The 17,954-nt window shown below is 43.8% G+C and overlaps 1 protein-coding gene across 1 annotated transcript; it reads left to right on the plus strand.

Annotated features, from left to right (window-relative positions):
• Positions 1 to 1,666: 1,666 nt before the first annotated feature.
• On the plus strand, positions 1,667 to 17,874 carry TMPRSS12 (transmembrane serine protease 12). The gene is made up of 5 exons (XM_048487431.1): positions 1,667 to 1,769; positions 5,834 to 6,035; positions 10,072 to 10,337; positions 14,356 to 14,498; positions 17,583 to 17,874. Exons 1-5 carry the CDS (start codon positions 1,667 to 1,669, stop codon positions 17,826 to 17,828), a joined length of 960 nt encoding a protein of 319 aa, XP_048343388.1. The 3' UTR covers positions 17,829 to 17,874.
• Positions 17,875 to 17,954: the final 80 nt, after the last annotated feature.

The raw sequence follows: 17,954 nt of genomic DNA on the forward strand, positions 1-17,954 counted from the left end.
TTCCAATGAGTTTGGTTTGGAACAAGGGGTCCAAAGCAGTGGTTAGGTGGCTAAGACTTAACAAGCTGCAATTGTACCCAAACAACAAAGAGATAATGTTGGTCAGGAAGGCTGATGTTTTACACTAATTGGATCCATTTCCCCTGGATGGAGTGGAACTGGTTTTTGCAGAACAGGTTAAGAATTTGGACTGTTCATTGACCCAGTCCTGGCTGTGACACAATAGCGAAGCGGGGGGGGGAGGGGGGGGTTGGAGAAGGCAGCATGGTATAGCCAAAACTCATCTCAGAAGCTAAGCAGGGTCAGTCCTTGGAAGGGAGACTACCACGAAAGACTCTGAGGAGGAAGGCAATGGAAAACCATATATGGTTCTCACTTGCTTTGAAAGCCTCTTGTTGGGGTCACCATAAGTCAGCTGTGACTTGACAGCACTTTACACACAGAGAATGACCAGGATCACCTTCTTGCAGCTTTATCTGATTCACTAACTCTCTCCTTTCTTAGGGCCAAATGACATATTTTTAAGGTCTGGGTTCCTGACAAAATGTGTTGCGCAGTTTTGCCCTTAGACCCAGCTGTTCTAGCCATGCTGATGCAGGCTTTTGTAACTTCACTGGATTACTGTAATGTGCTCTAAGTTCACCTTGAAAACGATCCAAAAAGTGCAGCCAGTCTGGAATGCAGTAGTTCATTTCTTCTCAGGGGCAGACAACCTATGGCGCTCCAGATGTTCATGGACTACAATTCCTATCAGCCCCTGCCAGCCCGGCCAATTGGATTCCTATCAGCCCCTGCCAGCCTGGCCAATTGGCCATTTTGCATTGCTCCTGATCCAAGAGAAGCAGAGTGGAGTTGTTATAAAATAATTAAAGCCAGGTTTTTACAGACTAATGTTGGTTCATAGGCTATATGGGTTCGGGGTGGAAAGCTCCATAAAATGAAAACATATGATAAAAAGGAAGCGAATAGACCAAAACAAGAGTCTGCAAGTTATAACAAAAGTCACAAGACTGAGTAGACGTAAACCGCAAGCAGTAGAAATAAACTGCAAGCAAAGGGCGGGGGTCACGTAAAAGAGGCATGTGTAATTAACCAATGCATATTAACTTTTACACCTTGGTATGAATAAGGGGCGTTGATAATGATCAAGGGAATGTAAGTGGGGAAGAGCTTGCTACATGTGGGGGAGGGGTCTTGATATGTAATGGGCATTCCGGAAAGTTGTACCTGCTGATTTCCTCAGCAAATGAATGCGTCACGGGAGACAAGGGAAATATAAACTGTTGTAATCTCTATGCTGCTTCGAGGAGAACTGGAAACACCACCTGCTCTGCTCCCTTTATTAATAAAGCTGCTTTGAATTCTGACCAATGGGTTCAATGATTCGTTTCTCCTGAACTTGACAGGGCAGGTTGCAGAGAGTCTCTTGAGAACCTGATAGAGCGGGTAACTGATGAGAGTATTTATAAGAGTCACAGCAGCCCATGCCAACAGATAATAGGTGAAGTGGGGTGGTGCCCGGCTGGATGAGATTGACTGTCTGTCTAGTCCAGGGCACTGTTTGCTGTGCTCCCCCAGTCCTTTCTCTTTGTCACGCAGTTCCCTCAGCATTCCACCTCTGAAAGAAGGAAGTGGGCCGGCTGCCATTTTGTTCCCTCAACGGAAAATGAGGCAGAGTTGTTGCCATGACGCTGCTTCCTTTGTAGTACTGATTTTGCTGTTTTGTGAAGCCCCTCCCAAAGGCCTATCTGACGTCATCCCTAAAGATGGTGAGATTCACTTTCTGTTCCCCAAGGGACAAAGTGTCCAGTACTGCAGGGGCAGGCCTTGTGGCCAAAACAGCCCTGGAATAGAGCCCCTTTCCCTTCCCTGATAGAGGGCTAGGGCCAGTCACGCAAGACGACGGATGGCAGCTTCCCTCAGTCTGTCCTTACCCAGGATCCAGTGACTGACTTTCCTGGGCTGGTGCAACCGGGGGATATCAGGGCCAGATAGGCAAGGATGAGCTAGTAACATCAGGCTAAAGCAGGAGGCAGTAAGGATGGGCACCATACCACCTGCCTCTGCCAGTGGTATTCTCACCAGCCTGATCAGCTCCTATCTGGCTCAACATTAATGGAGCCAGGCAGATGCATCATGGCAGAACATACATACTGGCCTGCTTACTTCCCTGGTTGGGGTGAGGAGAGGCAGCCTACCTGGATTTTTCTAGCAGCCATAATTTCCAATCTGTCTATGCTCTAAACGACCCTGGCAGAGGCATGCAGCTGAGTTTTGTTTCGAACTTTATAGCAGCTAAGGCTTGAGCCTGCTGGAAACTATATCCTCAGAAATATTTTCCCAGCCTCTGTCATACATGATGGGGGAGGGGGGGATAAATTAACCTTTGTAGCTTCAAACTTTTAAAGTGGTTCCTCTAGCTGTGCTTTTAATTTCAGTTTGGCCTGCAGCAATCACCAGATGAAAGACTGCTTCTCCTGACTTTTTATCTCTTAACACAGGCACAGCTGAGCCTGCATATGCTGACTGAAGAAGTTTGCCTTGTTTTCATATAGTTAATAAAACATGAACAATTACCCGAAAGAAAAGAGGATATTAAACTATTGGTGCTCTTGAGCCCCAATGAAGGGAGGACTCACCTCCAGTAATAGAGGGAGATGGAACAAGACTTTGGACAAAGATCTTAAGTGGTTGCCAGTTAGGGTTGCCAGATTCTGCCAGCAGAGAAAACCTCACTGGAGCAGCAAAAGAGAAACAGGATCACATAATGCTGCAAATCTCATCAGGCTTGGAATATAGATATAATGTCACATAATATAGATATAATGTCACATAACTCAGCACTCTAGGAACACCTCCAATCTCTGTTGTTTTTAGCACAGAGTTTGGGGGAAACCCAACATCACGCAATGTTAATACTGTTAATACTGTCATTATGAGTTATGCAGCCAGAAGTTACATCACAGAATCATGCAACACTGTTTTAGGAGGTCTTCACTTAGAGTTGCCAACTCTAGCTTGAGAAACTCCTGGGGATTTGGGAGCAGAGCCTGGGAAGAGCTGAGTTTGGGGAGGGGACAAGGCTCAGCTGGGTTGTTATTCGATAAGCCCTGCCCTCAAAAACCGCCATCTCCACCAGGAGAACTGATATCTTTAGTCTGCAGAATAGCTGTAATACCAAGGAAACTCCATGCCCCACCTGTAGGAGGGAAACCTTGCTGACCTCTTAAGTCTTCCATTGGTTAACAGCAGCAGACAGGGAATCCTGTACGTAAGTATGAATTAGGCACCCTGATCCCTGTGGTAAAACAGTCTCTGCAGGCCCCTGTTTTTACTATGGATCATTATGGACTTACTCATTCCATTTCAAAAATAGTATTTATTCTCTGCTGCCACCAGCAGGCCATTAAATAAACTGCAGTCTGACTTCCATATCCAAAATGTCTTCTCTTCTTTCCCGTCCAATCTGGAAACAGGAAAACCTTAGAAATCTCTCATTTGAGATATTATCAAAGCTAACCAGACTCTGCTTGCTTCTCTTTTTGTTATTCATTTCATTTTTACCTTCTTCCTCCATCTCAATGGTCACTTCTTTTCAGACCATGTGCTTCTTTATGTCTCCTTCAGAATCCCCAAGATGTCTGTTATATGTGTCTGACTCACGTGTCTCCATGGCCCCCTCTGCACATGCAGAATAATGCACTTTCAATCCACTTTCACAATTGTTTGCAAGTGGATTTTGCTATTCTGCACAGTAAAATCCAGCTGCAAAGTGCACTGAAAGTGGATTGAAACTGCATTATTCTGCATGTGTGGAAGGGGCCCATAATTGTCTGCATTCCAAATATGTCTGCCCCCCTTCATAATAGATAGAAATTATTCTTCCCAAAACTCTCTAAATCACTGGAGGTACAGAAGGGGGGGGTGTTTTGAAAATCCCAACTCTGAGATCTGAAAAGATCAGACTTTACAGTGCTACCTTCCCTCCTTAATACAGATACCTAGGGTAAAATATCCATTTGGTTTAAAGGTAATAACCAGCACTCTGAATTTGGTGTTGTTGTCAAATGCTATATTAGTGTACATAACTCTCCCTCTTCCCTGTGCAGGTTTTCTCCATATAGGAAAACCTGTGATACCCTCAGAACTGCTTTTTGCAATGCCTTTTATAAAATTGTCCCCAGATATCCAAGAACAAAATACAAGCGTAGCACATTAGACGCATGTATGGAAATCACTGATTTCCTTTAAAATACAGTTCAGCAGAAACGTCACTTAACCCTTCCTTGCTGGATCCTGTACTTTTAACATTAACACTTATAACACTTTTAACATTTTAACATTGCACCTGAGGTATTAAATGTGCATTTTCTACTCTAATATCTGTACTGGATTATAGGAAAATGGTTTTGCATGCGCTGTTTCAGTCCACATAGGAGTGAGATATCTACTTAGCCACCTTGGAGCTTCAGACCATCCGATCATCCAGGCTCTGCTTCTTAACCCTTCATTCCATCTTGTTCTGCTGCTACCAGAGTACTATTCCCATCTGATCTGAATGCAGGATCCCATGTGCCACTGCCGTACAAAAATCAACCATGTTTTGATGTCATTTTCCTCCCTCTGGCCAACTACTTGAGTATTAATTTGTCAGGGTTGGTATATTATTTAGTGCCCCTTGTTGTGTAGGTTCAAATTGGGATGATATAGAAGTTGATACTGTATTTATTGATGAGTTATTGAAATGTTTTCAATTGTTCTAAAATGGTTGAACACTGCCCAGAGCCTGAAATGGGAGGGATGGGTTACTAATAACAACAACATCATCATCAGGACAGCTAAAAACTGGTAGGAACATTGTCTAGAGAAAGTCATGGAAAACTAGAAAGTTACAATCTTGTGGGACTTTCAAATTCAAATGGACAAAGTGTTGGTGCCTAACACACCTGGCATCACAGTAACTGAGGACAAGAAAGTGACCATCATTGGTATAATGATATTTGGTGACAGCAAAGTTGATGAAAAAGAACATGAGGAGGTCACTAAATATCATTCCAGTGGTAATTGGCACCATGGATGCCATTCCAAAAACACTCGGGCTGCACTTGAAACACCTTCAAATTGACAAAACCAGATTCAAAAGGCAGCCCTGCTGGATCCACACAAATACTACACCGATACCAGTAGTGGGATGCAAATAATTTAACAACTGGTTCTGGTGGTGGGATTCAAATAATTTAACAACTGCTTGTTTACAAGCATCATTTTAACAACCAGTTCTGCCGAAGTGGTATGAACTTGCTGAATCCCACCACTGACCGATACATTACAACATCCTAGGCCTTTGGGTGGGGCTCGGATTGTAATGAAAGGCCAACAACCAGCTAACGAACTGGCTGCTGTGATGGTAAACAAAATTAAATAATTACAATAATGTGGACTCTGGAGATTGGGGGATCAACTACCCCCTTTGCCCTTACTTGATAAGCATGGCTGAACCAAGGTTAAAGAGATCAGACTGCCAGCATACAATGAAATCTAATAACAAAGTTTGAAGCACACACTTGGTCTGTAAACTCCTCCGTCTATAAGTAAGGATAAAAGAAATGTGATAACACACAGTCCTCTAAACGTACTTACCCTACACTATCTATTCTTGAAGCTGCAGCCATTAGAAATCATTGGTTCTCAATGTTTGGGACATCTTCCCTTTGTTCAGCAACATAGATGAAGTCTAGAGTAACATGGAACCTTCTTAGAAAGGCTTGCAGGAAAATGGAGAAAGACCTTCCAAACACCACAACTCACTGATACAACTTGTTTTGGTTTCTAGAGTGTGGAACAAGGCCTCTTGTGGACGAGATACCATCAGGGACCCGGATTGTAGGCGGACATGATGCTCCCGTTGGAGCTTGGCCGTGGCAAGTTAGTCTCCAAGTTTACCGATTTGGTTTAGGATATAGCCATGTATGTGGCGGATCTTTAATAAATCACAACACAGTACTGACAGCAGCACACTGCATTCGAAAATGGGTGTATGTATTTTTCAATTCTAATGTTTCCTGTCAATTTTAGATGCAAGACAAGTGTCTTGATAAAGCACACTGGTTGAATGTGGAAATTTATATATGTAAAATATTCCATATGTCGTTCTTTTAGGGGGGTGAACTTACCTAATGGGGGCTGGACTTGCCCAGGTTGTGTTCTTTGAAGCTGCACAGTCAATTTTAACTGCATAACCAGAAGTGCCTTTGCTGCATTGTGGGACTCTCCAGCAGTGGCATAGCGCCAATGGGGCGGGGGGTGGGTGACCAGTGGCGAAGCTCCCACGGGGACATCTGGGGTGGTCTGTCCCCGGCGCCGCACAAGGAGGTCACGTGGGGGGCGCAAAATCTCCAGATCCCCCTCCTCCTCTGCCCCCCTCCTCCTTCCCTGCCCTTGAGTGCTCCATCTCTCTTGGGGTTGCTTTTTTTTTAAAAGCCAAGAAAGAGTTCCTTTCTCAGCTTAAAAAAAAACCCAAACGCCCAGGAAGGAAGCTGCAGTGCCCCTCTCCTTCTCAGAAAGTCCGAGAAAGCTTTAAAAAAAACCCCAAACACCCAGGGTGAAGGATCCAGTTGCCTTCTGAGAGGGACCATCTCAGAGGGAGCATGGCTCTCCAGCCTCCTCTACCCTTGGATCACTGGATCCATTGGCAGAGCAAGCATTCCCAGTCTCCCGCCTGCATTCCCAGCTTGCTCTATGGATTCTGTGATCCATGGGCAGAGGAAGCTCTTCCAAGCCCCCCTCCATCTCCGGCAAGCTTGCTCTGCCCATGGATCATAGGATCTACAGGTAGAACATACTCTCCCATCCCCAGCAAGCTTACTTTGCCCATGGATCCTGTGATCCATGGGCAGAACAAGCTTTTCCACCCCGCACCCCATCCCCAGCAAGCGTGCTCTGCCCATGAACCACAGGATCCATGGGCAAAATAAGCTCTCCCAGCTTTTAAAAAAAATGATTTGGGGCATGTTCTATAATGTGATGGTGTCTTTTAAATGACCGGGTGCAAAAAATCATTGTTTGGTTGTGGTGGGGAAGGGCATTTGCCTATGCGGGCGGGGGGGGGGCAGATTGTGCCCCGCGCTCCATTTTCCCTAGCTACGCCTCTGTGTGTGACTCCCAGTACGCGCGTGGGGGTGTGGCTGGGGCATGGAGGGGGCGTTCCAGGGTGGGGGCAGGCAGCGCTGCAGCAAGGGTGCAGGGCGCGCGCATGCCCCGGGCACAGTTCTCCCTTGCTCCACTCTTCACTCCAGGTTTAGCTCATAACTCTGGTAAAAACCAGAGAAGTTTGGATAAATCTAAGCATGTCCTGCAACATTGTGACATCTCATCTGGTTATACAGCTGGATTTACTTGCAGTGTTATATGATGCCATTTTGCCCCTCCAACTCCCCCCCCCCATGCCATGAAGGAGCAATGGGGAACAAAGACTGATGGCATGTTGCCCACCAAAGCCTAGCCAGTGTACAATCTGTATGTAAATCTACCTCTCCTTCTCCTCCCCAACCACTGTACCAGGCCACATCAGACCAGGCCAGAAAGGTACCATTCGAAAGTCCAACCACCCTTCAAAGAAAGTAGCAACTGCCTCCAACCATTGCTGGGGGAGCAAACCCCAGAGAACTTTGTGACTTCAGAACTAAATCAACTAATTTTATCCTTCAATTCACACCCACATGAATTACTGTAACTGCTTAGGGAGAGGTTACAGTTGAGTAAAACTGTAGGGTGAATAAATGAAGAAGGATGCAGGAAACTTAGGAAATGAGATGTGAAAGAAACAGACACAAAGGAAAGGAAAACAGGGGCAGGTGCTAGGAAGGGAAGGTCATGATACATGAATGTTACTTGTGGAGATAGTAGTAGGCAAGGCATCAGAGCATCCAGCTGACATGGGGCGATTTCCCACTGGCGATTAATCCTGGGATAGTCACCCGAAATGTCCAGGTTTCCTCGCGATCTCCCCACTGCCGAACCATGGAACACAGATCAGTCCCGTTTCTGGTGCTCCCCTCCCCTTATCACGGGATTTTCCTAGACCTGCTTGTCCACCTTTTTGAAAAAACACTCCAATGGGAGCTAACAGGAGATGGGGGCTACTTCACCAAGCTTTGGTGGTATCATCAGGAGGGTCTCCTACTGATACCACCCAGGTTTTGTGAAGTTTGGTCCAGGGAGTCCAAAGCTATGGACTCCCAAAGGGGGTGCCCCCATCCCCCATTGTTTCCAATAGGAGCTAGGAGATAAGGGCTACACATTTGAGGGTCCATAACTTTGGCCCCCATGAACCAAACTTCACCAAACCTGGGTAGTATCATCAGGAGGGTCTCCTAAAGATACTCTGAAATTTTGGTGCTGCTAGCTTAACAATTGCCTTACAGCAGACACACACACACATACACACACACCCAAGGGGCAGGCCTAGATGTTTTCACTAGAAACATGCTGCAGTGAGGATGTTGGAATCTGGATGGAAAGGTGCCGATTCTTTTGAAACTTGGTTGTACCTAGATTAAATTTTCAGTGGGAATTCGGCCATGGACAGAGAGGTAGTTGGATAAGTGCTTGGATGAGTACAAATCCCCTGGGCCAGATAGTATGCACCCAAGAGTCTATCTAGAGAACATGCTGAGCCTTTGTCTATCATATTCCAGACCTCTTGGCAGATGGGAGATGTGCCATAAGACTGGAGGAGAACAAAGGTCTTCATTTTCAAAAAAGGAAGGAGGAATGACCCAGGAACTTATAGGTCAGTCAGTCTGACCTCTGTCACAGGGAAGATACTGAAGCCAATTTTAAAGGGATCAGTCTTCAAGCATCTGATGGACAACTTAGTGATTTGTCCCTAATAGGTCTTGCCAGACCAACCTTGTTTTTTTCTTCAGTCAAGTGACAAGCTTGAGAAAGCTGTTCATGTTGTTTACTTGAATTTAGTAAAGTCTTTGACAGGGTTCCCCATGATGTTCTGATGGTTAAACTAGAGGTCTATAGACTGGGCTCTAAGACAGTTAGGTGGATAGGGAACAAACAGGTTGTAGAATTGCCCTCAAAGAGTAGTTGTCAGTGGCATTTCATAGGAATGCAGGGGGGTGCCCAGTAGAGTGCCACAGTGGTTGGTTTTGGGCCCAGTACTTTCCAGTGACCTGGACCAGGGTGTGGAGGGACTACTCACTGAATTTGCAGTTGCCAAATTGGGAGAAACAGTAAACACTCCAGAAGACAGAGATAGAATTCAAGAACATCTGAACACACTGGAAAACGTATTTAATACTCTCTAAAATACTGATCTGTTTAAAATGTGACTGCTTAAAATATCCCCCTCAGAACATTTTCCTATGTATAAGACAGTTTTCATGCAGATTCAAAGAGTTAGTTTAGGCAGACCTAAAGGTTTAAACATGCCATGGAGAATATTTAGGATTTTCTTTGAATAGCATTCTCCCATGCTGAACTGCAAGTTACCTATGAAACCCTTTGTTTTAAAAAGTAGTTTGACACTTTCTGTAGGGGACAGCTGTTCAAGAAACACGAGCATGACATCTCTGTAGGAATGCAGTCATTTCATCATGGCCCTGGCATATTGGGTGCTGAGTCAGTGGACAATAATATTGGGCATTGTCTCCTGTCTTTCAGAAAATAACTATTGTCCCTGATTCTAAATAGAATTTCTGTATGGGCTTAATTACCCACCAGAAAATCATGCCAAATGGCATAGATAGGAATGCTACTCATAATGTTGATTATTTGCAGAAGAATGGGGCTTGCTAAGAGTCCAAGTTTGTTTGAGAACAATTCTTGGGCAGAACTGGAATCCGCAAGGCCTGTGTATTTAGCTTACTTTGCAGAATTACTGATTATATTGCTTTTATGATTGGGAGCAAATGGTACCATTCTCTCACCATTTTTCTGGCCCATTGTCTATTGCTTTTGCATAGGTTGTCAACCGATTGACAAGTCTCACAGGTTTTGAAGTAACAAGTGTATAATACCAATTGACTATACCCAGTTGTTATTCTAATTTATTTCTAGGGATCCAGAGTTTTGGAGGGCAGTGATAGGGATGCATCATATTTTCAAACATCAATCTTATACAATAAAGAGCCGGGTTAGGGCTATCATTCTCCACGCTGGGTTCAACCAGATGACCTTCCAAAAAGACATTGCCTTATTTAAACTAGTCAGCTCTATCACATTCAATGCATTTATTCAGCCCATCTGCTTACCTGATGGTCCTCTTCATTTGAATGCAGAGACTCCCTGTTACATAAGTGGATGGGGAAATACGAATGAGAAAGGTAAATGTTTACTTGTTATTCTTTAAACTAACCTGTTGTTTAAAATAGGCAAGGGCACTAGAGATCTTAGCTTTGAAGATTTATTTCTGGCAAGGACACAGCACAAGAGCAAGGGCTAGTTAAATAACAAGAAAACAGAGGCTATCTAGCCCCTGTTTGGGACACTAGCTAAACACCTTTCCAAGCATCAATACATACAGAGTAGCATAACCAACTGGCAACTCCATAGCAATCCTCCAGTCCAGGTTTTCTAGATGTTCTTCACAGAACATCACCAGTCTGTAGCCTCCCACATGCACAGTTCAGCTGCTACCTTTATCTGAGCTTTGGTGAATCACAACATTTCTCACAGGTGTTTTGGCTTTACTGCTCAAATCCAATACTTAACAGTCTCCTGAAAGCTACCAAGCAACCAAATCTCTTCTCTTACTGAAGTGCCATCAGCTGGATCTCTTTGCCCTTGTCATACAAGTATTTTAGAATAGATCTCGACATGCTCCCTTGCCTGGGAGATAAGCTTTATAAGCTTTAGGAGTAAATTTTATCTAACACCAATATCCTTAAAAAAAATAAAAAGGAATGTAGGTCAAACAGTACTTCAACATACTACATAAAAGGAGACCTGAGTCAATCCTAAAATATACAAACTTAAAACATATAAGGTATACATCCAGGGATTTCCCACCTCTAAAGGCAGTTTATCCAAAATTTCACCCTCAGCCATATGGCTGCCACTAAGCATCCCACTTAGTTGCTAGAAGTTTTTGTTCCTTAAAAGAAGCTTCTTGCAGCGCCACCCCTCTTGGGTAGGCTTTAAATGGGTGAAGAGAGACCTTAACTTGAAGGATCCATATCATCTATACAAATGGAGAGAGATCTTAACTTCACCATAACTCCATATCCCCCAAAGCTTCCTTTTTTGGAGTGCTGCCTACTATGCCCCTCCCAGCTACAACCTGAAACTAAATCTCAGGCTCATTATTCACCGGCTCTCTGGTGCATGGCAGGACCAGAAGTGCTTCGGATTAAGAAATCTTGTCCTAAATGCACATCCTCTTGCCCTGTGCATGCTTCTCACTTTCTGCGCTGAAAGCAAGAGCACTTCTGGTGCAACTTTTGTGCCAGAGCGGACCAAGGGTGGGGAACAGCCTGCAGTGGGTAGTCGGCCTCAGGCATCTAGTACACTCACACCAAAATAAGTCCAGGCAAGAAAGCAAAATTGCATAGTAGAAACACAGCCTTACAAATACAAGTTTACATTCCAGCAACCAGAAATACAAAACATTTCCAATTCATGCAATCAAAACAACCAAACGACATAACAAATTAGAACCCCCTTTCTCCAGGATCATCTTCCAGATCTGGAACAGCAGGTGGACAAACTTCAACAGTTCCTCATCCAAGCCCCAAACAGATGGCAAAGTCCCAGGGGCAGCAGGAAAAGTTGCCCTTGAATTCTCCAGGCAGGTTGGCAACCACTCCTAAAACATTCACAACACAGACTGGCAGTCTCATCTCTCCTTGAACTGATTACTTGAAGAGGGTCAAACAAATTGCAAAGTCTCAGGGGCAACTGGAAAAATTACTCTTAAATTCGTCAGGCAGGTTGGCAACCTTCTTTCCTCTCCAGATGTTCAAAATCTCCTTGATACTCCCTCCTCTTTACAAGAAGGTCCATATGGAGGATCTCATCCAAGACAGACCACACAAGGTTAAACTTGGTGAATCAGAGATGTTCTGCAAACAATTCTTACCTTTCCAGCACAGACCCGGGGTAGGGCATAAGCCCCCTTTTCTCTCGAGTAGACTCTTCTCAGCCTACCACTAGCTTTGAGAACAAAAAACAAAATAAAAAATCTTACACTCTGCTAGTAGCTCTCAGTGCCTTCTAATTTATCCTTCTAAGCTGCCACCACATCAAGAAGTTCTAATCTAAATATAGAACTGCCCAAGTTGCTTATGATTCATTTTCAGGCAGCATTCAATTCCATGACAAAACCTGATTTAGTGCCAGGATCTGTAAGAGAAAGAGAAAACCATTTTTAATGCACAGCTGAAAGCGATTGATATGTGCTGTTTAGCAAGGTTTGCATATGCAGCACTAGATAATCGAACTACCACAACACCAGCGGCGGAGCAAGGGGGAACTGCGCTCAGGGTGCGCGCAGACTCTGCGCCCCTGTCCTGAAACACCATGCCCCTGCCACACCCCCACACTGGGGTGCGCCCGGGGCATCGCACACCCTGCTCCATAGACACTACACCACTGCACAACACAAAAGTTAGCCTGGTGGAGACCAGAGAAAAATAATTCAGCAACAAATAACACAAAAGTTAGCCTGGTGGAGACTAGAGAAAAATAATTCAGCAACAAATAACACAAAAGTTAGCCTGGTGGAGACTAGAGAAAAATAATTCAGCAATAAATGTCTGCCATTTTTTTGTATTGTATAATATTTATGAATTTTTAATGACTATATATGTGAAGTTTTACAATATATTTATGAACCATGTCTATGCTGTTATTTATGAATGTCAATGTATTATATAACGTCATTTTAATGGTTAGCATGAATTGGCACTTTATGTATTATGTAGCATTAACATGTATTAATATGCAGATAGCCATGACTAATGACAGATGTATCATTTATTATATATTTTGTTGCTTAATACTCAGCTCCAGATAGTTTGCAGGCAACTCTAAAGACCGGGAAGAGCTTGCAAAATGAGCTCAGCAATCTGCAAAACGCTGCTATTGACTGGCTAAAGTGTTCTCCAGTTCCCACCTTTCAAGCTGGACACTATTACAAGGATTGTATCAGTATATAGCGTCCCTTGCTTGCCTTTTGTGGGTTTGCTACAGAGAATCCCGCCTTATTAGAACACTATCTCTTTAACAGCTGATTCTCTAGGTTGCAACGTACCTTGTCATTCTTTCATGCGGTTCTAACCTGCATTTGTTTATACTGTATTGGTCATTTATTCACCTTAGCCTTTTTTGTATTTGGTGCATTACAGTAAATTTCTTTGCATTTCCTTTGGTTTCATGGTTTCATATTCTCATATGGGTTATTGACACTTAAACCCCAATTCGTTTATGTGATTTAATAGCTTGGAAGGGACCTTTTATATACACAGAGTATAATTCAATTATGGGACCTTTCAGATACACAGACTATAATTCAGAAAACACTGTCAGTCTCTGAAAAGTGCCTTTAATTCATGAAAACCCAGGAAAGAGCAATAGGAGTCAACTAAACATACAGACTACTTGCTCCTGGGCCAATCCCCTCCACCTCTGGCACCACCTATGGTAAACTCATATATTGTAGGGGGGCACTGAGAATGCTCAATAGAACTTGTCCCTGGCTGAATTTGCTGTATCAGCATTTCAGAAAGTTTCCCCATCCCCTCTCTTAGGCCCATTCCGCACATGCAAAATAATGCACTTTCAGTCCATCTTCAATGCACTTTGCAGTTGTGCGGAATAGCAAAATCCACTTGCAAACAATTGTGAAAGTGGATTGAAAATGCATTATTCTGCATGAGCGGAAGGGGCCTTAGTCTCTAGAACCTATTTTAACTGATTTGATTCTGTTTTTTTTTTCCTGTTTTATTAATTCTTATCAATATTTTAAAAAATAAAATAAAAAAAGAATGCTCAATAGCGAGGTCCTGCCAGTCATAGCTCTCTGAGTTATAAGACTCCATTCCATGTGTCCTGGTGGCAAATGGAGTTTGGAACAGGCTGTTAATTCACTCACCATCCGTAGACAATAACAGCGAATAGTAGTTTTCAACTAAATACCAGCAGTTCAAATTTTGTGTGATGCTGGTCTTTTCCCATTTCCATGAGCAACTTCTTATTTTGCAGCTTATTTGATTTTTCCAGGGTGAGATGGAATATGTACTGGCTCCAGAGTTGTCAGTGCCCAGAAATTTTGCACCTAATCCTGGATACCGGAGAATGTTGGAAAAGGCATATTTTCAACAGTATTTTGTATTTTCATTTCAGGTAACCCAAGAGTTGTATTACAAGAAGCTCAAATAAACATTATTTCACAAGAGAAATGTAATAGCCACGAATGGTATGGAGGGGCAGTATATGAGGATATGCTTTGTGCTGGCTCAGAAGGTGGTGGTGTTGACAGTTGCCAGGTAATGCTATTTTAAAACATATCGCTAAAACATCCTGTCATGTATATGCTACACCAGCAACTCTCAAACTTTAGCAACCCAACCCCAGCTTAGGTTAACATTTTTATAGCATATGTGAAGCCTTGCATCGGCACACACTACATACACAACAGACAGCCACTTTTCAAAGCACATGTAGCAAGCTGAATATGCCCCATGCAGGCATCTATCCTCTCATGTCTTCAAAAAAAGTGCAATGAGACCCTTATCAGCTACATTTTCATAATAGCAAATTCAAAGGGAAATATTTTCAATACTTGGTCTACAAAGTCAGTACTTGGGTCTACGAAGTCAGTCCTCAGTGCACAGCTGTTTCTATACAGCAGTAACCAAAAAGACCCTGACCCAAGTTATCGTCAGTTTTATCCCTTGACTGGAAAGGTGATAACAGAAAAGCACAGGAGAATGGAAAAAAACTGTGGTATTGCTTAATAATGTGTTGACAGAAGCCAGCTGAACAGGGCTGAGAAGGAGCCTGGAAGTTGCTCATAGAAATGTAAAATGACCAGCCTCACACAAAATTTGAACTGCTGGCATTCAGCTGAAAACTGCCATTTGCTGTTATTGTCTATGAATGGTGAGCAGAGTAACTGGAGAGTGAAAACCAGTATAGTTTTTACCACAAGTAACTGTGATGACTATGTTAGGATAGTCTTTCCTTATTGTCACTCAAGCCCATTAGAGTTCCTAGTGTTGCACTTACCTGTAACTGTTGTTCATTGAGTGGTCTTCTGTGTAGGCACACATTGGGGACTGAGCATGCGCAGGCCAGTGTGGAAAAAAATTCCAAAGCTTTCTAGCAGACTAGGAGCGCCCCTCCTTTTGCTGGCACTTTCCTGCCACAACAATCACATGACCTGGAATTGAGGCACTACTCTCTCAGTTTTCTCCATGTTGCTGCAAGAGACGCCAAGATGCTAAGTTTCCAAAGAGTTCACAGCAGGACAGAGAAAGGGATGTGTTCCTGCACAGGAGACCACTTGATGGACAACAGTTGCAGACAAATGCAACACTGTTTTTCATCTTTGTGGCTTCTGTGCAGTCCCACCCTGGGAGATTAGCAAGCTCACTGAGTTAAGAAGGTGGTGTGAAGCTCTCAACGGAAGAAACCATAGTAGACTGCCTTCCCAACAGTTGTTTAGCATCCCATATCAACATTCACCCAGAACTGTCTTATAACAACCAGGAGCTCTCTGTCCCTGAAATACATGTGGGACGTAGCAAAGAAAAACAGGCCCCTGTTAGAGGGAGGTGTGATATATAAAGGGATATGCACTCTGGACAAAGTGTGATAGCTTTAAAGACATAGCTAAGCCTTTAAAAGAGGCTCCCATCAGGCTATAACTGCCAGGCCTTCTCCTCTCCAAACAGACAGAAGGAAGGAAGCCTTTGAAGTGGAGAGACAGAAAGAGGAGGGAGTTCTTCCCTCACACAGTGCCTGCAAAAACATGCCTTCAAGCTTCTTCTTTGGGGCCAGAAAGAGGGGCAGGGAGTCCTTTCCTCATTCAGTGTCTTGGCAGGCAGGCAGGCAGCAGCCAAAGCCTTGGACAAGAGCCGTTCTGAGGCTAAGGCTCTGTCAGGCTGATTCCGCATGGATCAAAGACAGTGGTGTGAAAACGGTGAAAATGGTGTAAAAGGGTTTAAAACAGTATAAAAGGGTTTATACCGTTTTCACACTGTTTTCACACTGCTGTTTTTGACCCATACGGAATCAGCCTCAGGCAGCAGTCCCACACAACCAAGGAAGGGGGGATATACCTTTAGTCAGGCTAACACAAAGCCACAGCCTTTGAAAGAGCCAGTGAATCCAAAGCTCTGTAGATCATCCTTTGCCACAGAGGGGGATGGTGCCTTCATTCAGGCTGGCACGAAGCCACAGCCTTTGAAAAAAGACCTCTTTGGGTCCAACTCTAGCCAATCATGCCTTCAGGGGTAGGCTGGTGGCAGAAAGAGCAGCCAGCTCTGCTGTGCGATCCCCAAGGCAGATGAGGCACAGAGAACAGGCATCTGTCAAGCACCATGTTAAAGCCACAGTTGACACAATCCTGAACAGGCTCCTCTTGAACCATAACAACAAAGTGGAAATCCAGAAACATTTCTTCTTGAAATGTAGTTTATTCTTTATTAGAATGACAATTGATGAGAGACACCGAAAGAGAATCAGAAGTGGGGGAGGCAGGCAGTAGGAGCATTTCAACACACAGAAGATCCAGGAAGTTGTGGCGGATTAATTCATACATCTCCCGAGTTCTTTTTGCGGAAAAGGATCTAGACAAGTCTTTGCATTATGGGGTGGTTTGCCACTGCCTCTCCCAGTCATCTACATTTTACTCCCAGCAAGCTGGGTACTCATTGTACAGACCTTAGAGATGGAAGGCTGAGTCAACCTTGAGCCGGCTACCTGAAACTGACTTCCATCAGTATTGAACTCGGGTTGTGGCCAGAGCTTTTGGCTGCAGTATTGCAGCTTACCATTCTGCACTACCAGGCTCTTCGAGAATATGAAGCAATAAGTTTTTTTCTTTCCATTCAGAACAGTTGAACCATTTGCTTTTCAGTCAAAACAAGCGACTGGAAATCAATAGATGAAGTGGGGACTGTGATTGCTGACAAAGTTCTTAACACCCGTGTACATAATGTGTTGCTATGATAGCTAGTATTAGAAGCTATAGCAAGATATTCCGAGTTGTTTTGAAATCTTTAATAAAAAAGAAGAGTTTAGAGAAGATTTATAATAAAATCATAGGCAATACAATCCAACAACAGCAACCTTAATATATCCAAGCATTTGGATTGTGACATACAGAGGTGTAGCAAATGGGAAAAGCACCCGGTGCACTGGTGCATCCTCTGCCCCCGTCCTGCCCCCACCATACCCCCACAGGGGACACACCCGATGCATCGCGTACTCCCCCCGTCCCCTTGGAGCTACGCCTCTGGTAACATAGCAATCAATATTTTGACTATTAGTAAGAGGTATAATGAATTAGATCATAATCCCGTGTTTCCTAAAACTTCAAAATATCTCTCATTTTCATATTCCAGGGAGACAGTGGTGGACCACTGGTGTGCTATTTGCCAAACGACACCAAGTATTATCTGATAGGCATCACCAGCTTTGGCCTGGGCTGTGGTAAACCAAAATTTCCAGGAATCTATATACGTACAGCCACTTACAGAAGTTGGATAAATTCACAAGCTATTCTATATGACCAAACCACCACTGTGCGCATTCCATGCATTCTGATCTTTTTGAGTGTGGGCTGGCCAACTTTGCCTCTTGTTCTATGAGGAGGCAAATACTCAAAATGACTTTAGGTAGGGTTTTAATCTTGCTTTTCCCCGATAACATAATTATTTTGTCCAAACATTGTACTTTGCAATTACTGGGCTAGATCCTATGGTTGAATGCGTGGA

Source organism: Sphaerodactylus townsendi, linkage group LG03 (assembly GCF_021028975.2).
Source record: "Sphaerodactylus townsendi isolate TG3544 linkage group LG03, MPM_Stown_v2.3, whole genome shotgun sequence".
NCBI lineage: Eukaryota > Metazoa > Chordata > Lepidosauria > Squamata > Sphaerodactylidae > Sphaerodactylus > Sphaerodactylus townsendi.